The sequence below is a fragment of the Mobula hypostoma genome, chromosome 4 (assembly GCF_963921235.1).
Source record: "Mobula hypostoma chromosome 4, sMobHyp1.1, whole genome shotgun sequence".
In the NCBI taxonomy this organism is placed as follows: Eukaryota; Metazoa; Chordata; class Chondrichthyes; order Myliobatiformes; family Myliobatidae; genus Mobula; species Mobula hypostoma.
This window is the reverse complement of record NC_086100.1, coordinates 139297608-139320289: the sequence shown is the minus strand read 5'-3', so window position 1 is coordinate 139320289 and position 22682 is coordinate 139297608. Positions and strand designations below refer to the sequence as shown.

Genomic DNA, 22682 nt, shown 5'->3' with positions numbered 1-22682 from the left:
TTTTGTTACTTTGTGGATGTCACACAATGTTTATCTGGCTTGGTTATGACTATTTAGTTATGAATTACTTTCACCAAAACTCCACTTTTTTCTGGTTTCAAGTGCTATTCTTCCATCAGGAATTCTTTGTTTGCAGTAAATTGGTTTGAAATCAGGTTTAAGTTAATATTCATGCCTTGTATCTCATGATCCCTTACTTTACAACAGTCTAAAACATGATTTTAGGTGTCTGATTGGAAGCTGAATGTATCCTTCTGAATTTCAGTGCCAATCCTTGCCCAGTTGAACACGATGACCCATATGATCAGCTATAACTATTGGCAAGGTAAAATACTGGCTGTTCTATAACACTGTACTTTCAAAACTTCTCCTAAATAAATTTGCATACCATCTGTGCTTCTTGCAAAAGTCACTCGACTGAAATTTCTCTCATTTGTTTCTTCACCCGTAATGGAACAACGTACTGTTGTAGCAAGCTGAATTAGTAATGAATTGCTGACCATCAGGACCATGAACCTAAAATTGTGCTGTCACACTTATGATATCTGTAGCATTGATGCTGTCCAGATTAAATTCTCCATTGCCTGTGCGGGTTATAATCTTGTACTGATTCCTTCTTTGTTGCTTCATAGGGGAGAACTTCTGGACTGATATTGCTTTTGAAGCATTGCTATTATCTGTTGCCTTGGGCTTGTAAGGTGCTGCAAGGCACCCTGTCTTCAGGCGTGAGCAGCATTTAGTTCCTAGAAAGGAACAATTAAGTGAAGAATAAATGCCATTACAGCAGTAACTCAGACATGCGACACATGCAGTCTCGGATGCTGTTCATGTTATTTTGACCAGTCTCGGTGGCTGCCTTTTGACAGCAGGCTACCATTACTTTTAGCCTTCTCTGACAATGATCAAGGGCAATGCTTTGGATGTGCAACAATGATATTTTTCCTGACCTTTCCAGCAGGTACTGATCTGCAATAGTACTGACAACAATCTTTGTCACCATCTGTCATGCGTTTGAGGATGAGCAGTAAACGAGACTGGGAATGTTGTTTAAGTTCTAACTACTATTTTTTCTCTAGAACATTAGGAACTTCAAGACAAGGCTACATATCTTATTCTGCTCTAAAGGCAATAATTTCACTCAAAGGGCTGCAACTTCACGAGGGGCAAAATGCTGGCATTAGCATCCTTCTGCATAAAGGCACAAATTTGTTTGGTCATTTGTGCTCTGCCAATGTAATCTCCATGGAATTCACTGCCAGGGCACAGACCTGCACTCATGTTGCATTATACATGTGTCAAATCTGAACCAGTTTAGATTTGGCACAGAATCCATGAGCTCATTCATATCAATGGAAATTATTAACACTGTGAAGAAAAATACAAGCATACATTTTTCATATACTTGTGTTTTCCTTTAATGCTTCTAACAGATTAAAAATTTATTTTGAAAGTTTCCTTTTCTATTTTTAATAATTCAATTTCTTAAACTGTTTACTTTGATTTTCACGAGCTTGTGAATACTTAAGAATGCCAAGGATATTCTGAAAGATTCAAAGGAGCTTGACAGCTTTCACAGCAGCAGAGCTGAAGGTTTGGCTTTGTTGTTTGTTGAACTTTCAGCCACTTTAATGTGAAGCTTGTCACCTCATTTGTCCAGGGTCAACGTGGGTTATAAAACAGTAATTGCATGATTCTTGCAATGTGTGTGACTGACAGCGTACTTTCAACAAGTTTCGGCCAAGTGTTAGGTGCTAAGAGTGTATGCTGAATGTGAATTATATTATAACTGGAGGATGGAAAAGTTGTTTGCAAAATTAGAAGTGTTTGATACTGATATGGGGATACTCAGGATCAAAAAGAAACTAACATCAGAGAATAGGTACAGGTGCTTGAAGACCCATATTCAGATTCAGAACATCTTTCAAAGTTCAAAGTTCAAAATAAACTTATTATCAAACTGCATATATATCACCATATACTACCCTGAGATTTATTTCCTTGCAACACAACAAAGAATTACAATGGAATTAGTGACAAACTACACACAAACGTTTCTTTCTCTCCACCGTCAGATTTCTGAACAATCCATGAACCCCATTATTCCTCTTTTTCCACACTTTTAATTTATTTTTGTAACTGAAGAGTTTTTAAGTGTTTGCTACCGTAAAACAGCAAACTTCATGTCATTAATCGGTGATAATAAACCTGATTCTGATTCTAATTCTGAGGATGCACATGAAATTTACTGCGGAAAAATGTAAACTGTGACACATCGGTGGAGATACAAAAATATGCACACACCATTAATTGTAATGAAATTGCTAAGACTGCGGCTGGCCAGTTTAGCACTCAATTTCTCCAATCAGTGTAGATGGCAAAACCAAAGTGAGATTTTTATACAGTAGCTACCCAGGCAAAATGGTGAAAAAAAATTGAAAGAGTAACCGTAACCAAACAGTACAGCATCTGCTCTTTGAATAATGCATCCTATTCTGGTTGTTCCGACTCAAGGGACAAAAATGAAGCAGTATGGAGAACAGATACGAAGCTCACTCCACATGTGAAGAGAGTGACTTATGAGGGAACACTCGAGGAACCCGGGCCTTTTAGCCTGGAAATTTTGCTCCTTGTTGTTCAAGCACCAGACAAAACATCTTTGAAATTCATTATCAACTAGTAAATAGTATTGTCTCCATCTCAAACACTGTACGGTATTCTATCCTTGCAGTTATTAACCCTTTCTATACAAAGCATGCAGTCACCAGGTTTGATGATAAATATATTGCAGCTGTGGTAAGGGTCTGTATTTTCCTAACCATAACCTCACACCCTGTCTCCAATTTTATCATTTTACTGAGGCCAATTAACCTACTACGCTGGGAGGAAACACATATAATCACAGAACAAATGCTCAGACAGAGTAGAGGTTCAAGACTAAACCCGGATCATAGAAGCTGTGAGAAAGCAGCTCTGCTATCTGTGCTATACAGTATCTATCCAATTTTCCATTCTGGTGCCAGGTCTGCAGCTGATTCCATAATATATTCATTGTATAGAATCCATTCTATATCATCCATTGTGATCATGTGACTTAAACATTCAGATGTAACGTCCTGGTTAAGATTTTGACTGCTATGCTGTATGTATTTCATTTTAGCAGCTCTGTAAGAGCAGTCTGTTCTGCTGTCAGCCTGTTTGGGTTTGAGCTGAGATAAGAAGCTTTGTTGTTCAATTCAGGAATGTGCTGTCAGCAATCAGGACAGTGGAATTGGTAGAAGATTCTGGAGAACGCTGAGTTGAGCTTTTTTTTTGGCGGGAGCTGGGAAAAGGCAGGAGGGAGGATGGCTGAGGATGCCGTCCCTGTTGCACAAGGTGCTTCGTGCAGATGAATGGCTTCAGGGAGGAAGGACCAATACTCCGGCGGGAGACCCGTTTGTTCGAGATGGATTTCGAGCAACATTTGGAAGGTGGTGTGTACTTTCGCCCAGCGCGTGAGCGACAGACAAGTTTAAGATGAGCTCCAACTTGTGCACATTTGGTTGTTTAAGAGTAATTGGCCCTTTTTGTTTTTTATCTTTCATGTAATAACTGTTTGCTTAAATTAACATTTTAAATACACTTTTGTAATTGTATACAGTGTACGATCTGTTATTTCATGCTGACGGGCCATTGCCGGGGGCAGTATATCACCCAGCATTCCCACAAACCGGGGTTTGGGTGGGCAAGACACCCCCACATCGGGGATTTAGCGGGACCAAAGTCGTATGACGTTTGAAGTCTGAGAAAGGTGCGTTTCTTGCCGCAAAGCCCAGTGGCTGTTATCAAGGGGCTAATGAGCCGCATTTTCAGAGACGCCCAGTAAAAAGGGGTTTCACAGACATTGAAAGTGAACACATTCCCATTTATTGCCAACATTCAGATACATTTTGCAAGCTTACAATAGGGTAAGCAGATATCTCGTAGCTTTTCCTCTTTATGGTACAATGGAGAATTCTGAGAGGGTGAAGGCTGCTCATACATCCGCTGTCTCACTTTTATAGCATACCACGTCAACAAAAGCAAGGATTCTCTCATCTGCTGGACTGCTGAAAGTTTGCTATCGGTACATTCAAGTCACTAAATATAATATATTCAATAAACAGAGGTTTATCTGTTAGATTGAATTTTCACTCACATTCAAATGGAGCCAATCATCCTAATGTGATAATTCAGTTCAAAGACAACTGCATCGCAATCAGCACAGCACGATCAAAAATATGTGAGAAATGCCTCATCAGAAGAAGAAGACATACGATATTTGGAATGAGTGGCCCTCTTCCTGATTCCCGAAGATTCCTGGTCTTTGCTGGGATATAGCTCAACAGGTTCTGCCAGATATCTAGCCCTTCATCCAAGTGACCATTTGCCAAGTGTGAACCAAGTAAGCTCCTGAACAAAATTGTACATTGCATTTTGAACCTGATCCTACTATTTCTGCTCACAAGCATGCCAGCCTGGATTGTTAGAAATTAAATCATTGACTTGAATCTCATCTGATTGTTTTTTCTGGTTCTCCTCCCATTTGACAATCTGGGGAATTTGAAGACAAACTATAACACTCGCAAGAAACGATCCAACTCATCTCTGATGGGGAATGCAATATGTACTGAAAGAGCTGCAATAGTTCATCAGCCCCTGTGAAGAAGGCGGCAGATTAATAAAATGTGTTTAGTCAGATACTGATGAATTCTACAGAATTTCAGTGTTCACTGCCTCCTTGAATCTTCTAAACTGCCACGGTTCTAATTTGCGTCTTTCAGTTCCAGACCACCTTATGTGTTCAGTATTTGGGAAAGGATCACAAGACGGAACTTGAGGACAAATTTGAACTTGGTATGTTGATGCGGAGGAGCTGATGGTTTCTGAGATACTATCCAACTAAAATGTTCTGTTCTGTCAGTGGGCTAGGGTATGATTGATTCTACCCACTGTCGAAGGTCACACCCTTAATCCAATTAATAAAAAAGTTATATAAATAATAAAACAGAATTAAGAAATGAAAATAAACAAATATCTTACCTGCACTTATGATTTTAACCTAATACCATGCTTGCCAGCCATTCCAAGCTGAAGAGTTGGTCCTTCAGGTTGGGATAGTTGTACTCTAACTACCAGTGGAGGGACGGAAAGAATATGACCTTCAGCTCACCCTTTTGACCTCTGTGCTTCAATGCACAGGAACACGTGTTAGAGATGAGACGACCGGGTACTGCGGTTAGTTGGTGGTTCCCAATCTCTACAGAATGCTCTGTAGAAGGGTTGTAGATACAACCACCTCCATCACAGACACGACCTTCCCCACCATTGAGGACATCTTCTAAAAGCAGTGCCTCAAGAAGGTGGAATCCATCATTTAGTATCCTACCATCTGGGACATGCCCGCTTTTCATTACTACCAGCAGCAGGAGATACCGCAGCCTGAAGGCACACACTTAACGCTTTAGGAACATCTTCCCTCAGCCATCAGACTTCTGAACAGTCCATAGGCCCCTGGACACTGCCTCACTATTCTGCTTCTGCACTACTTATTAATTTTATTTCTATCTAACTTTTTTACGTCTTGCACTATACTGCTGCCACAAAACAACAAATTTCACGAGATATGTCAGTGACTAGCAAACCTGATTCTGAATAGAAATGTCTGCTAAAAGAAAGACAATTCTACAGAGAGTAAGTGTATTTGAATTGTATTTGACATACAGAGTAGCAGTACTTTTCAAAAATATAGATGGTTCTGTTGATAATTGATACCATTGTCAAGTCCCCTCATCAAGTCTCATCAGGAGAAATAGCTTTTTTCTTTATTATTCCAACCCATCAGCTCCTTTAGTCATCTTAAATATTCCCATACTTAGAAGACCCTTTGATTTTCCATATATAGCTCCTATATTGGACTAAGCTGGAATCTAACTGGAGCTCTACAGACCTGTGAACTTCACTCACTGAGTATTCCAGCTCACTTGAGATCCAGGTTAAAATTCCATCAGCATTTATAATTAGCTTCTGTACCAGTTTTTTCAGAAATGTAGTGCTTTCTGTACCTGAACTTCTGAACATCTTTATTCACCAAAATCCCCATCTTTACAGATTTTTATTTGCTCTTTGACCCAAATAGGTGAGCTTGCACTTTCCTACATTAAATTCTGTATGCCATGGTGTTGCTCACTCACGTAAATCTATCAATATCTCCACAAATTTCCACTCCCATCTACATGGCTCACCTTGGTGTGCCTGAAACTTCAGAATTTTACACAGGTTTGGAAGAAGATAACTATCAAGTTTTTTTTTCCAACTAAATTCCTTGGGTTGGAAACCACTGCATCCTGGTTATTTGTGAACCTTTAATCCTAATTATCATTATTTCTGTACTTAAATTGAATTAATTTAATTCTTTCCTTTGATTTTTATTTTTCTGTATATTGCCTTCCATTTTATTCTCATCCTCTACAATGAAGATCAAATCAAGAGTGCCATTTATTTAGCTTGTTTGCCTTTTCTTCAAATGGGAACAACCCTTACACCGATCAGTATGGTACCCCATTATGCCCAGCACGCCTTTTTCTTTTAATACATTTCTTAAAATCTGTAGTATTTCCACTCTTCGTGTGTGCTACGTTACCTTGTCAGGGTATACATAATATTGTGCTCACTGACTTGAGCAATGGAAACAAAAATCGGTGCCGTTCCACTCAAAAGAGCAATTGATTTGAGTTGTGATGGAGGATTTGGCTGATGTCCTGTCATAATCTAAGTGGAAATGCTGAGGAAAAAGCACAAGAAGCATTTTCTTCTGAGGTTCCCGCTGAAGTTACAGTGGGAGATCAGGAAAAGCCCTGCAAAAATTCTCTGTGCTGCAGTTCCTGTCAGAAAATCGTTGTCAACATTCTAGGGGATATTACAGGGCCCAATTTTACTGCCTCATGTCATCGGGTAGCTTGCTGAGAGTCAATATCACAACCTCACGAATAAGGAATGGCTGGAGTACCAATAGCCACAGTACAATGCATGAGAATGAGCCAATCTTTTGGAAGGAGGAGAGGAGGGGGAGTGAAAATCAATGGGTAAAAAGCAAAACAAAATATAAATTTTCTTATCAAGAGAAGCATTGAAAATGAGGTATGACAGTTGGGCAGAGTAAGGGCTACAACAGTGTAGTATGATTAAACGTTTTTACTGAGTTGTGTTAGTAACGGTACACCGTGGGCAATTTATAGTATAGGAGCAACAAACCGGGCCCACTGAGATGAAAAGATGTGCACTTGAAAGCCCGTGCCCAAAAGAGAGTGTCACTCACACACTGGAGGCCCAATCGATTGGCTGCATGTGCCTTGCCACATTCTTGCAATTGGTCTAATACGGTACATGAAGTACTTACAAGAATAAATGACTTCATTCTTGTGCAGTCCATTAATTCAATATTTATAATTAAATCAAAATAGTTGTAAGGAGAAACTACTTCACCGTTGTATATGGGAGCACTGTTGAAAGACAGTAGAAAATTACTACAAGCATTAGAAGTATGGTAAGTTCTTGTGGTAAGTAATCTGTTGTCAATGAGTGTTCTGGCCAGAATTTCAGTGTGAAACAAATCGAAATTGAATCAGAATCAGAATCAGGTTTAATATCACTGGCATATGTTGTGAAATTTTTCGTTTTGTGGCAGCAATACAATGCAATACATAATAATTTTAAAAATTACAATAACAAATAAATATTTAAAATAAATTAAAGTAAATGGGAATGGATAAGTTGATCTTTTGCGTAAATGCAAATATGAAAAACTTGCTGGAAATATGAAAAACTACACTGGAATGGTCTAAAATTATACCACAAAGAATTGCAAATAACTTGAACTGAGACGTTAGCTGTCCTGTGCTATCACCAGTGGGATCATCAGTTGATCTGCCACCTGTCTTCAGCAGTTTCGGCCCACTTATGATCAGGACTCCCTCGAGGTGGTGGGCCAGCAGTGCTAAAGCACCACCTCCCACTGGTGAGCTTAAAAACTTGGCATCTGCCTCTATCAGAGTTGTTAGCATATAGATCTATGAAAGGTTAAAACTTCTGCCTATAATTCCACTCATGGCTCTTTTGAGCTGAGGTACAAAATAATATCAACAGATATATGCCTTTGGTAAAATAGCTGAGAAAAGACATTCAGACAGATGCCTGAGGCACTTTCAAATACTAGAGGGCATAGCTTTAAGATGAAAGGGGGAAAGTTTAAAGGAGATTTACGTGGCAAAGTTTTTACACATTATGTGCCTGGAATGCATTGCCCCCGGAGGTAGCAGAAGCAGATACAATGGTAACGCTTGAGGTGTTTAGACAGGCTCATAAACAGCAGAGAATTGAAGGATATGGACTACATGCAGGCGAATATGCAATTTAAATTGGCTTCATGGCCATCATGGGCAAAAGAGCTGTTCCTCACCTATCTGCTCTATGTTCACTTGATAAGCTGGTATCCTGCATTCAAGCTAAAGACTTTAGAATGAAGACTTTTCAATAGCAGCTATGGTACTAACAAGTTCAAATAATGCAGGGTTACTTTGTCCCTTCTTGCAGGTATTTAAGCAAATGGAAAAGTAAAGCACTCTACTTCCTACTCACTTAGACAGCGGCTGATTCAGTAGTTTCATGTAGTTCTGCAGACACCAACTAAAGCTCAGTTAATTTTTTTTTAAACTGCAGATGCTAGAAATCCAAAATAGTAAAAAAAAACAAATGCTGGAAATATTCAAAAGGTCAGGTGACATATGAGGGCAGAGAGACAGCATTAATGTTTGAGGTCCAATACACTTTGTGAGACCTACTCTTCACTGTCCTAATTTGCTTAGTGATATCTCTTGTGAAGACTGGGAATGATTAGAAGCGCTATACAAATGCAAGTGGTTTTTCATCTGTGAGAGCCAAAATAATCAGTGATGGCATTATTTTCAGTTGGGCAGAGTGCTGAGGAGAGGAGAGGTATCATAGCACATCTCTGCTCACCACCACGAACATCAAGTCTGAATATAACATTTCCTCCTTAGGGTAATCTAATTGGAACAAATCAAATAGCTGTATGTTGAAACCGAACTACTTACATATAGTGAAGTTATTCCTGCACTGACAGTACCTTAATAATTAAAGTCTTGCAGAACAACTTAAGGTTGGATATAATTCCATGTAAAATGTATTAAATTAAAAAGAAATTCACATAATTTTTAAAGAGGTTATTCTCTTAACAAATGTAAAGCACTCTTAAAAACTGACAAATATGGCATGTGAGGTATCTCTCCAAGAAGACCCTCAGTGGCAATGAAGTTCTAGTTGTTTTGAGTTACTGCGGTTTCACGGATTTCACTGATGAGTGAATCATTGTGTTAGTGTTAACGTTTAGTTTCACAGTTCTCTGCAAATCTATCTGAAGACTCTGGCAAATCCCAAATGTGAAATGATTCATTCAGCAAAGAGGCGATTTCACAAATAACAGAGATCAAAATTTGCACATGGCTCAATCCCTGACCGTGCCCCAGGTGGGAACTTGTTTTGGTAAAACATGTGTCAGGATGAAGAAGAAAGGTAAGGTCAGACTCTGCCACTGCAAGACTCAGCTGAAACATACCCCCAGCCACTAACCATTTTCCTTCAACGTTACATTGGCATTCATGTCATGCAATTTATTGTTGTTGTAGAATTCACTGGACAATGCCATGATAAAGTAGATCAATTGGCTGTTGGTACAATGGCAATACGTGTTACAATCAGATGGTGGGTAGAAAAATGGATTGTGCTGGGGAAAAGCGTGCAATTAACTAAACATAAGAGATTCTACAGATGCTGGAAATCTTGGGCAGCACACATACACAAATTCAACAAATCCCTCCCCCCTCTCCCACCCACTCACCTTCTGTCTTACCAGGTTTCACCCATCACCTGCCAGATTGTACTCCTCCCCCTCCCCCTCCCCCACCTTCTTCTGCCTTCTGCACCCTTCCTTTCCTGTCCTGATGAAGGGTCTTAGCCTGGAGCGTGACTATTTATTCCCCTTCATAGATGCTGCCTGACTAGCTGAGTTCCTCCAGCATTTTGTGGCGATTAACTAAGCCTGTATGTCACTCTGCCCCCTCCCCCAGCTGCCTATCACCTCCCTCATGGTTCCGCCTCCTTCTACTACCCATTGTGCTTTCCCCTATTCCTTCTTCACCTTTCCTGCCTATCACCTCCCTGCTTCCCCTCCCCCACCCCTCTATCTTTCCCCTTACTGGTTTCTCACCTGGAACCTACCAGCCTTCTCCGTCCCACCCTCCCCCAACTTGCTTTATAGGGCCTCTGCCCCTTCCCCCTACAGTCCTGACAAAGGGTTCCGGCCCAAAACGTCAACCGATCTTTTCCACGGATGCTGCACGACCTGCTGAGTTCCTCCAGCGTGTTGTGAGTGTTACTTTGACCCCAGCATCTGAAGAGTATTTTGTGTTTGCATTGAGAACTTGCATTCCCGTCTCGTTGCTGTGACCGGCCATGGTGGTACCTATCTTAAAGTAACTTCAGAGGTGCAGTACCAGCTGAAAAGTAGCTGGTGCCAATTAAAGCCACAGAGACACAAGAGACTGCAGGGGCCAGAATCTGGAGCAACGAACAATCTGTATCGGGGATTTGACCTGAACTGTCAGTTATCCTCTCCCTCAGATGCTGCTCAACCTGCATTCCAAGATGGGAAGGAGGAGGAGGAGAAGATAGCGACGCGCGCGGCCACTTCAGTGGTGATGTCTGTTATCTGTCAAGTAGGGGACAGTGCACAATTCTGATTTGATGGAAACAGATGTGAGAGTACGGAGGAACATCTGGAAAACTTCTGAAATGCCCGCTTCACTGCCGCTGCTACTGTGTGGTAACCGGAATCTCTGGAGCAGAAGGCCCCGAGATCCTCGGCTTTGCTTGTTTCAGCAGCCGGGGCGAGGTCGAAGGTGCTCGGCAGAGGATGGCGCTCGGGAGGCTGTTTCGGAGAGGCTGGTCGGAAGCTCGAAGTTTTCGGACGGTTGGACTCAGTGTCGGCTGTGGTCGGCTGCTTCCAAGGCATCGGCAAGTTGACGGTGCCTGGAGGTTTATGGCAGGGAGTTTCTCCCTTTTGCCGCCTGCTATCGGGGACTCGGGAGTCGATGGATTTGGGGACTTTGAGACTTTGTTTACTGTGCCCACGGTTTGTTCTTCGTCAAATTATGGTATTGCTTTGCACTGCTGTAATTATATGTTATAATTATGTGGTTCTGTTAGTGTTAGTCTTTGGTTTGTCCTGTTTTCTGTGATATCACTCCGGAGAAACATTGTATCATTTCTTAATGCATGCATGCATTTCTAAATGACAATAAAAGAGGACTGAGTGTTCTCATAATCTAATCTAATCCTGATATTTGGGAAACTTGGTGGAAGTCATGTTGAATAAGGGAAGAAAGAAGAACATCCAACTTTTGTGGTGATTACCTACATCTGTTTAACTTGATGCGTAATTCTTTTAACTTGTTTAACTTGGTTGAGTTGTTTAACTTGGGTTTATAGTTCTGGGTCCCATCATCAGATATTCCAGGGGTCAAAACTGAAGTTCAAAGTCTGCAGGTAGATCAGAAGTCCAGAAGCCAAAGCCTGGAATTGGAGGACTGTCTGCATATGTGCATGGTTGGGAAGTAGGAAAGGGACTTGGTTTGTTGTTGTTGTGTTCCATAAACAGAGTGACATAGATGCACTTACTGTATCTACTAAATGTCTACCCAGATTAACAAAACCCTGGCACTCACGGACATTGCTGTTTCAAGGATGAAGATGGATATGGATATCTTTCCACCGTATGCTTCAAATCAAATCAAAATTAACCCACGCAGGAAATGACGTAAAAAAACAGCTTACAGTATTGCGCAAAAATCTCAGGCACCCTGTCTATATATGTGTATGTGCCGAAGACTTTTACATAGTACTGCACAAGGTGAAAACATCTCTTTTATAACTTCTTCCCTTACACTTGGGCTCCCATCTAGGCTTAGGTCCCAACTGTTACACAATAAGAGAGTGAAGAAGGCAGATCTCATTATTTGATCTGGTGCTCACCAAATGTCATCAAGGGGGTAAGGCGGGGGGGCGCTCTGCACATTGTGAGTGAATGGTTACAGGTGGTCTGCAGTCAGAAGAGAGTTAAGATTAGCTTGGGTGCATTTCCACAGATGACAAGATTGCACATATTCTAGAGGACTAGGTGAAGCCTCTCTCCATCACGTTACTTGGAGCTCACTTATGTTAAATGAGATGATTCAGAATAGACCCAGAACCTCAAATCACTGCATTAATGAAGCATGTTGGGACTTGTTCATCCATCTTCAGTCAGAACCGCCAGTTGAATGATCTATCTCAGCCTCCTACTAAGGCTGCAATGTCACAGAAGCTAGTCTTCAGTCAATCTGATTCACTCCATGTGACATCAAGAAATGGGTGAGGATATTCCATGTAAGAAAGACAATGGGAGTACGCAATCGCCTAGCTGCAGTGGCAAAGATCAGTCCTCAACTGTGCTAAAGCAGAGCATTGTACAAATCAGCAAATTTGAGGCATTGTAATAGGAGCAATATAACAATCATTGGGGACTTTAATCTCCAATACATAGACCGAGCAAATCAAAATAGCAGTAACAGTGTGGAGAATGAATTCATGGAGCTACAAGAGCTTAATATATCGAACAACTAACAAGGGAACATGCTATTTTAGATCTAGAATTGTGTAATGCATTAATAATTTTGTAGTTAAGATGCCATTAGGAATGACAGAATTTTAAATGAAGATTGAAAGTGACTTAGTTCAATGCAAAATCAAGGTCTTAAATCTAAACAAGGCAAACCACTGGGAAACCGGATTGAAAATAAGCAAGCAACAACAAAACTTGGTGTACAGGAAATAGATATCCCTTTAAGGCACGCACACAAAAACAGGAAATGTGGTCCAGCAATACCTAACAAGAGATGGTAAAGATATTATTGATCAAAGAAACATGAGCAGTAAGCCTGGGGATTCGGAACATATCAGAATTCAGCAAATTCAGAAAGCAATGTAAAATATGAAAGTAATCTCACAAGAAACATAAAAACATTTTACAATTTTAAACAAGAGAATATCTGCAGCTGCTGGAAATCCAGAGACACACACACAAAAATGCTGGAAGAACTCAGCAGGCCAGGCAGCATCTATGGAAAAGAGTAAACAGTCAACCTTTCGAGACCCTTCTTTGGGACATGATGTAACTTCGACGTCATCAGGATTTAAAATGCTCCATTAATATAAAAGAAGAAAAAGGTAAGCATAAGTTAATGCAAAAATAAAAAGGCCAAGAGAAGAAAAAATATATAGGTGAACAGGGAAATGACAGAGAAGTTAAACAAATATTTTCCATCTTCATGAAGCAAAACATTGAAGACCTCCTGGAAATAGTAGGGAGAATCAGATGTAGCGTGAATGAGGAATGGAAAGAAAATAGCATTAAAGAAATTAATGGGACTGAAAGCCAATAAATTCCTTGGCCTGAAGTCTTCCATCTCAATGTTATGTTAGGTGGCATTGGAGGTAATAGAGATTGCCATCTTCCAGAATTCCCTAGTGTCTAGAATGGTTTCCACAGTTCAAAAGACAGAATGGTTCTCACAAATAAAAAGGTAGCAAGTGTAATGCTATTATTTGAGAAACCCTGAGTGCAGAGTGTAGGCTTCAGATCGTTGATAGGTGACCACCAGATGAAGTAAGGGGAGTAAGCAGTTAGTGCAGAGCTTCCCTGTGGCCATTCCCCTCAGCCTGGAAGGGTAGTGTCAGGCAGAGCAATAGTGACAGGAGTTAGGGTCATGGCCAGGAGATTCTGTGGCCATCATAAGAGATTCCAGGACGGTGTACTGCCCAGGTGCTAGGGTCCAGGATGTCTCAGAGTGGCTGCAGCAGCTTCTCCAGAGGGAGGGTGGCCAGCTAGATGTTGTGGTGGCCATCTGTAGAAAGGGGGAAGAGAACCTGAAAGGGGAAAGAGAGTTAGGGAAGATGCTGAAGAGCAGGACATTGCAAGGTAATAAACTCTGGATTGCACCCAGTACCACCTGCTTGTTAGGGCAGCAATAGTACAGATGAATGAGTGGCTGAGGAGGTGGTGTAGGGGACAGGGTCTGGATCATCCTGATCTCTTTCGTGGAAGGTGTGACCTGTACAAAAAGGACAGGTTGAACCCGAGGGGGACCAATATCCTTCAGGCAAGTTTGCCGATGGATATATTTAACATCTCTCTGGAATGTTCCAATATTCCTCCAGTGTCCAAGGTGGGAACCATCATTCCAGTGCCAATGAAGGCAACAGTAACCTGCCATAATGACTGTCGTCCAGAGGCATTAACGTTAACCATTACGAAATGGTTTGAGTGGCTGGTCATGAAGCCATATAAAGCCTTTTTCCCAGCGACATTGAACCCTTTCCAGTTGATTTATCGCTCAAGTCAATCCACTGACGATGCCCTCTACTCTGCCCTGTCCCACGTGGAAGATGGGGTCTCATAAACCAGGGAGCTGTTTATAGACTTTGGTTCAGCATTCAACATCTTCATACCCCAGAAACTGGTGGGGGAAACTGTCCTCGCTGGGTCCAAACACCTCCCTCTGCAATTGGATACTGGACTTCTTAACAGCAGGACCACAGTCAGTCCGTGTGGGCAGCAACGTCTCTCATCCCATTGCGCTGAGCACTGATGCTCCCCAAGGCTGTGTGCTCAGCCCAGGGCTGTTCACACTGCGGACGCATGACTGTGTTCAGGGATCCAGCTCAAACCGTGTCGTCAAGTTTGCGGATGACACAACAGTTGTTGGCCTTATCAAGAACGATGACGAGACAGAGTGTAGAGAGGAAGCGGAGCAGCTGGTGAATTGGGGCGAGAAGAACAACCTAAGCCTGAATGTGGAGAAGACAAAGCGAATCATTGTAGACTTCAGGAGGGTGCAGACGAACCATCACCCTCTGTGAATACATGGCTCCTCTGTAGAGAGAGTTAAGTGCATCAGGTTTCTGGGAGTTCACAACACAGATGATCTCACCTGGTCACTTAATATCAAATCCCTGAACAAAAAGGCACAGCAGTGCCTCCACTTCCTAAGAAGATTGAGGCAAGCAAGGCTCCCCCCACCATCTTAACTGCATTTTACAAGAGTACCATTGAGAGCATCCTGACAAGTTGCATCTCCATCTGGTATGAGAGCAGCCGAGTACTGGACTGGAAGACATTATAAAGGACTGTGAGAACAGCTGAGAGGATTATAGGGGTCTCCCTACCATCCATCGGGGACATTATCAGGAACGCTGCATATGCAGAACTCTTAGTATTATTAGTGATCCCACCCACCCATCCATCCAACAAGCTCTTTCAGTTCCTACCATCAGGCAGCAGACAACAGCGCATAAAAACAAGACTGGTCCGGATGGGAAACAGTTTCTTCCCCCAGTCCATTAGGCTTCTGAACTCCCTACTGCATCGTATTCAAAGTGTCATTAGTTCCAGTACAATATTTAATATTAATGCACTTTAGTTTGTTATTTATGTGTGATTCATCTGTAGATTTTATCCCTACCTTCATAAGTACTCGTGTGTTATGTGTACTACTGTGCTTTACACCCTGGTCGGAGAAACGTCTCGTTTCTATACATTATATGGTTATATACTTTACATGCATGTATGTAGATAAATGACAATAAACAATTTGACTTTCCAGAGCAGTTGGGGAGGGTTTAAGCTAACTTGGCAGGGGGACGGGAACCGGAGTGATAAGGTTGAGGATAGGACGGTTGGTATACAAGTCGATGCACTCTGCGGTGAGATGTGAGGAAGGACAGGCAGATGATAGGGCAAAATTACAGTCAGTGGGATACACTGAAGTGTATTATGAAGGCAAGATCAAAAAGGGTGATGAATACAGGACCGAAGATGTTCAATTTGAATGTACTCAGCATACAAAATGAGGTTGATGATCTTGTAGCACTGTTAGAGATTGGCGGGTATGATAGTGTGGGCATCACGTCATGGCTGAAAGAAGATCATAACTGGGAGTTTAACATCCCAGGATAAACAGTGCATTGAAAGACCAGGCAGGCAGGCAGAAGGGGTGGGGTGGGGAGGCTCTGTTGGTAAAAAATGAAATCAAATCCTTAAAAAGGTGCCATAGCACCAGAGGATGTAGAACCCTTGTGGGCAGAGTTAAGAAACTGCAAGGTTAAAAAGATCCTGATGGGAGTTACAGTATATACAGGCCTCTGAATACCAGACAGGATGTAGGATATAAATTACAACAAGAAATAGAAAAGTCATGTAATAAAGGCAATGTTACGATAGTCATAGTGGATTTCTATATGTAGGTAGATTAGGAATTTGTAGAATGCCTATGAGATTACTTTTTAGAATAGACATAGCTGAGCCCACTAGGGCAAAGGCAATTCTGGATTGGAGGTTGTGTAATGACCCAGAATTGATAGGGAGCCTAAGGTGAAGGAATCCTTAGGAGACAGTGATCATTATAGGACAAAATTAACCCTGCAGTTTGAGAGGGAGAAGATAAAGTCTGCTGTATTAGTATTACAGTGGAATAAAGGGAATTACAGAGGCATAAGAAAGAAGCTGGCCACAGTTCCACAGAAGGGGACACTATCAGAGATGATGGCAGAACAGTTTCTGGGGGCAATTAGGAAGGCACAGGATAGATATATCCCAAAGTAGAAGAAGCATTCTAAAGGGAGGATGAGGAAACTCTGGCTGATAAGGGGAGTCAAAGACAGCAAAAAAGCAAAAGGGAGGACATAAAATACAGCAAAAATTAGAAGTAGTGGGAGGATTAGGAAGCTTTTAAAAACCAACAGAAGGCAACTGAAAAAGCCAAAAGGAAAGAAAAGAAACATGAAGATACGCTGGGTAAGTGGATACCACAAGATATTTTCCAGATATATACAGAGTAAAAGAGAGCTGAAAGTAGATATCAGACTGCTGGAAAGTGATGCTGGAGAGGTAGTAATGGGAGAACAAAGAAATGGCAGATGAACATTAGTATTTTGCGTCAGACACTACAAGACACTAGTAGAATGCAAGACACACGAGAGTGTCACGGGGCAGAAGTGCATTCACTGTAGTTGCTCTTACTAAGGAGAAGGTGCTTGGAAAGCTGAAAGATCTGAAGGTAGGTAAGCCACCTGGACCAGGTGAACTACACGCCTGGGTTGAGAAAGAGACAGCTGAAGAGATTACGGAGCCATTAGTAATAATCTTTCAGGAATCGCTAGATTCTGGAATGGTTCCAGAGGAATGGAAAATTGCAAATGTCACTCCACTCTTTAAGAAGTTGGGGGGGGGCGCAGGCAGAACAAAGGAAACTGTAGGTGAGTCAGCCTGACTACAGTGGTCAGGAAGACATTGGAGTCCATTATTAAGGATGAGGTTTCAGGATACTTGGAGGAACATGATAAAGTTGGCCAAACTCAGCATGGTTTCCTTAAGGGGAAATCTTGCTTGACAAATCTGTTGGAACTCCTTGAGGAAATACAAGACAGAATAAACAAAGGAGAGTCAGTAGATATTGTTTACTAGGATTTTCAGGAGGCCTTTGACAACCTGCTGCATATGAGGCTGCTTAGCAAGATAAGAGCCCACAGTCGGGTGGACAGAAGGTTGGCTGACTGGCAGGAGGTGAAGAGTGGGAATAAAGAGGGTCTATCATGATTGGCTGCCAGTGATTAGTGATGTTCCACATGGGTTGGTATTGGGACCGCTTCTTTTCACATTAAGCAGTACTGTGTTGAAGTCTTAGGGCCATATGTGTATGTATATATGGGTGCCTAAGTCCTTTCCACAGTACTGTAGTAATTTTATGTATTGCACTGTACTGTTGCAAAAATAAAAAAGTTCGGCAGATTGGGAGAATGGGCAAAGAAGTGGCAGATGGAATACAGTGTCGGGAAGTGTACGGTCATGCACTTTGGTAGAAGGAATGAAAGCATAGGCTATTTTCTAAACAGGGAGAAAATTCAAATATCAGAGGTGCAAAAGGACTTGGAAGTCCTTGCGCAGGGTTTCCTAAAGGTTGACTTGCAGGTTGAATCGCTGGTAAGGAAGGCAAATCCAATATTAGCATTCATTTCGAGAGGACTAGAATATAAGAGCAAGGATGTAATGCGGAGGCTTTACAAGGCACTAATCAGATCACACTTGGAGTATTGTGAGCAGTTTTCGGCCTCTTGTCTAAGAAAAGATGTGCTAGCATTGGAGAGGGTCCAGAGCAAATTCACAAAAATGATGTTAGGTATGAAAGGGTTAACGTATGAGGAGTGTCTGGGATTGTACTCGCTGGAATTTAGAAGAATAGGGGGTGGTTTTCATTGAAACCTATTGAATATTGAAAGACTTAGCATCAGAGTGGATGTGGAGAGGATGTTTCCTGTGCTGGGTGTATCTAGGACAAGAGGGCACAGCCACAGAATAGAGGGACATCCATTTAGAACGGAGATGAGAGGAATTTCTTTAGCCAGTGGGTGGTGAATATGGGGATTTCATTGCCACATACAACTGTGGAGGCTAAGTCATTGAGAATATTTAAAGTGGAGGTTAATAGATTTGTGATTAGTCAGGCCATCAAAGGAAGAAAGCAGGAGAATAGGGTTGATGGAGATAATTAATTGGCCATGTTCGAATAGCGGAGAAGACTTGATAGGCCAAATAATCTAATTCTGCTCCTATGTCTTATGGTCTAAAGGGAAAAGGAAACTGGAAATATACAAAGGTAGCAGGGCATTTAGAAAATAATATAATGAATGATCAGAGTTCAAATGGACTAAAGAAAGAAAGAAAAACATGCTTGGCAGATCTGGGCATTTTTTGTTGAGGTTATGCTCACAAAATAAATAAGTTTATAAGTGGCTTTGGTCAGCAGTTCCTCATCATGGTCATAACCAAATTCTCCAGGCTTATAGCCCTTATATGGACTTGAACGTTTGAATATATTAAGGAAGCTAGCCAATCACAGGGTGAATGAATGAAGGCAGCTGTTTAGAGCTGCTGAACACTTCAAGTGGAAGATCTTGCAGTTACATACCAATTGATCGTTAATGGAATAGAAGACAACTCCATGGTGAAGGGAGAATGAACTTATCTGAATAATCGGGGGTGTCATGACACATTATGTGCAATGGTTTCCAGCCTGTGTCAGTAGAATAGCAGTCAGAGCTGCAAACTATTAGTCATTTTAACTGCCTGCATTGGTAGGCAGGTTAATACAATTGCATGCCTTCAAAAACAAAGCAGTTGTCTCCTGTCTAGCCTTGGAAAGAAGCACGGGCATAAATATTAAAAGCAATTCTTACTTTTACACACAGTTGTACAGAATATCTAGGCTGCAATAGGCAAGACTGGATAATGTATTACCCTACTGAAAAGTGGCTTTTCATTGAAATTTTAGTTAATCTAATGGATTTTTCTCTGAAAGTTGCGTAATGGACGGTCACAATAATAAGTAGAATTAAAGGGCGCCATGGTAGCGTGGTTAGTGTGACATCATTACAGCTCGGGGCATCGGAGTTCGGAGATCAATTCCAACAACATTTACAAGGAGTCTGTTTGTGCTCCCCGTGGAATGTATGAGTTTCCTCCGGGTGCTCCAGTTTCCTCCCACAGGCCAAAGATGTACTGGTTAGTAGGTTAATTGGTCACTGTAAACTGTCCTGTGATTATACTAGGGTTAAATCAGCGGCGGGGGTGGGGGAAGGTTTGCTAGGTGGTACTGCTCAAAGGGCTGGAAGAGCCTATTCCGTGCAGTATCTCAATCAATCAATAAACAAACAAACAAATAAATAAATAAATCTTTAAACTCACTTCTCAACCAATCAATGTCCAGACAGAAACCAAATGTCAGTCTAGATTTGGGGCTTTCCCCTCTCCTTTTCCCTTCTCTACCAGAGACAGTGAGAGGCAGCTTTCTGTGATAAACTTCTGTAGCTTTGGACGGGGTTGGGGAGATGATCTGATGATAAGTACTTTGTCAAAGTACACAGCCATTCTTTCTTGTGTGATTTTGTTAAAGGAGCTGTATTGCTTAAAAAAGATCAACGATCTCTGGTAACTTAGTGAAATGTCAGCATTTTGGGATAGCACTTTGTTTCTCACATTGGTGACCTCTATGTAACCATGGACTGTGGACATGAACTACAGTCCACCACCACAAGATCAAGCAATCTGTAAATCACTAAGGTGCTCTTTACTCAGCTGGAGGGACTTCATGAAGTTGTTCCAGTTTTCAAGAACCCATTCCCTACACGTTAACTCTACAGGCAAAGGATCAATTTTCTTAACAATTTTCTTGTTGTAACATTAGTGCCTTAGAATGTTTAGACTATCAGGTAAAACCTGTCTTGTCCTGGAGAGAAACACAGCCACGAATGTCAAAAGCAATTCTTATTTTACAGCCAGCTGTAGAGAACATCAATTGATCCACCAGACAGCAGATTGTCTTCTAAGTTGCAAAATTATGTCATACTACAAAATCACAGATGCTTTTTCCCGTGATTTTCTGTACACAGCCACAGATGAGAAGAAACGTGCAGATAAAGAACTTCAGCTTTCAATAAATTACTCAATGCATGGAGGTCCAAGTACTATAGGCCCATGCAATGCTCAGGACAGGGTTGGATAATCACTGCGAATGCATGGCTCTCAGTGACAAGTACCTTCGTTTGACATCTGAATATATATATATATTTATATATATATGGTTTTTATTCAGGGTTAGAGGGCAATTGCATGTTCTGAATGGAGTAGAAAACAAAGAAAAAATGCAAGTGGTGAACACTGTCGTTGGAGTGAAAGAGAGTGGTAGAATCTGAGGGTAAGACAACTGCATCATTAATTGGAATTAGAATTGGTTTATTATTGTTGCATGTACCAATGTACAGTGAAAAGTCTGGCTTGTTCACTGGTCATTTATTACACAGTGCATTTAGATAGTACAAGGTAAAACAATAACATAATGCAGAATAAACAGTAACTGCTACAGAGAAAGTGTAATGCAGGTGGACAATAGGGTGCAATAAGGCTTACCTTGGAACTGGTTGACCTGTTGTACAGGATATGGATTCCTCTGCTGGTCTTTGCACTGTGGATGTGGTCTGGGGAGATGCCGTTGCATCTGTTCATGTTGTTGCTGTAGTTGCTGTTGCTAATGGGAGGAAAGCAAACCCACTGATTTTGAATAAACAATTGCAGTCAGAGCAGTCATTGCAACCTCCTTAAATTTTTGAAAAGTTTTTTCCATCAATCCACTGACAAAGTTACTTAGATTTTCATCCCTCCTTTTTGGCTTTCCCAAAATCATTTGCTTATTTAATCCAACTAAAGCAATAGGAAAGCCTGAGAAAATAAAGGTTAGATCATTGATGTAGGAAATTAACCTACAGCATTAAACTTAAGGTGAAATTTACTGAGAGATGGCATTCCTATTGTATAACTTATCCACATTTGTTTAATGCAAGTGAGACCTCAATTTTAAAAAATGTGCAAGTTTCAGAGCTGGGTCTTCAACTGGTAACCAATATTAACTCACCCCTTCAAAGGCCCTCATTTATAATATTTATTGGTACTTTTAGTGAAGTTAACTTGAAGTAAATTGTATAAACTGCAGATGACTGCAGATCTTTTATAGGCCTGAAATTGATTGAAATATTTCTTGGATATGCAATGTATCCGGAGATATGGTAGAAAGAATTGAAAGTGTCAGTCCTCCTGGAGAGCTGCTGACCACTCAACTGATTTACATCTGGAGACTATGAGAATCACTGTGAAATTTGCAGGCCAATAGTTTTTCACAAACATTTTCTCTTCTCACCCTGAAATTGCCTCAGAAATTGGTATAAAAGTACAGCTGATGACTGAGCTTCATGCGTGAATTACTACAGTGAGAACTGCAAGCTAATTGGCAAACAACCTCTCATTTCTCCATCTGCACCCAATATACATGGACACTGCAGAGTTATGAGGAGCAGGGGCTTCATCCTGGGACACTATGACAAAATGTAGCCCCTTTCTCATTGCCCAAGAAAACTGCTGAGAGAGGGCAAACCTAGCACTGAAAGTTTTCCATCAGCTAATGTCCAGAGCTGAATTTACAACGAACCCACAATTCTTTTTAAGCAGTGTCTAATCACCAGTTATTTCCACTATTGCTCAAAATTTATTTGGGTGATTACACTGATAAATTCACTTCTCTACAGATGTTTAATTTAGATCAAATGTACGTTTTGAAATCCCCTTCATAACAATAGGGTAGACATTGACTTTGCCTCTACTACAATAATGGAGCTTGCTTCTTTTTCTAATGCGTTGACTGTAACCTTTATTTACTCTCTTGTCACCACCATTCCTGAGCATTTCAAAGACACCACTAGTTTTTAGTGTTCCCCTCCATAAATATCAGCTTTTTCAAAACTTTTCCCATACCTATCTCACATTGTCCTATCCTCGTCCATCATACTTCTCGCCATTTTACATTACATTTAACATTTCTTCTACTTTTTTTGCTTCCCTTCATAATTCTATGCCCCCATACCAGTAATCTACCCTAACCCCACCATCCATG

General features: G+C 41.2%; 1 protein-coding gene across 2 annotated transcripts in view; it reads right to left on the bottom strand.

The window, feature by feature from the left end:
• maml3 (mastermind-like transcriptional coactivator 3) overlaps nucleotides 1-22682 on the bottom strand; it is a 515482-nt gene that overhangs the window by 4376 nt on the left and 488424 nt on the right. For both annotated transcript variants that reach the window (XM_063046633.1, XM_063046631.1), the window contains exon 4: nucleotides 21149-21266. In XM_063046633.1, coding sequence (XP_062902703.1) covers nucleotides 21149-21266 — 118 coding nt within the window. The remainder of the gene's footprint in view (nucleotides 1-21148; nucleotides 21267-22682) is intronic.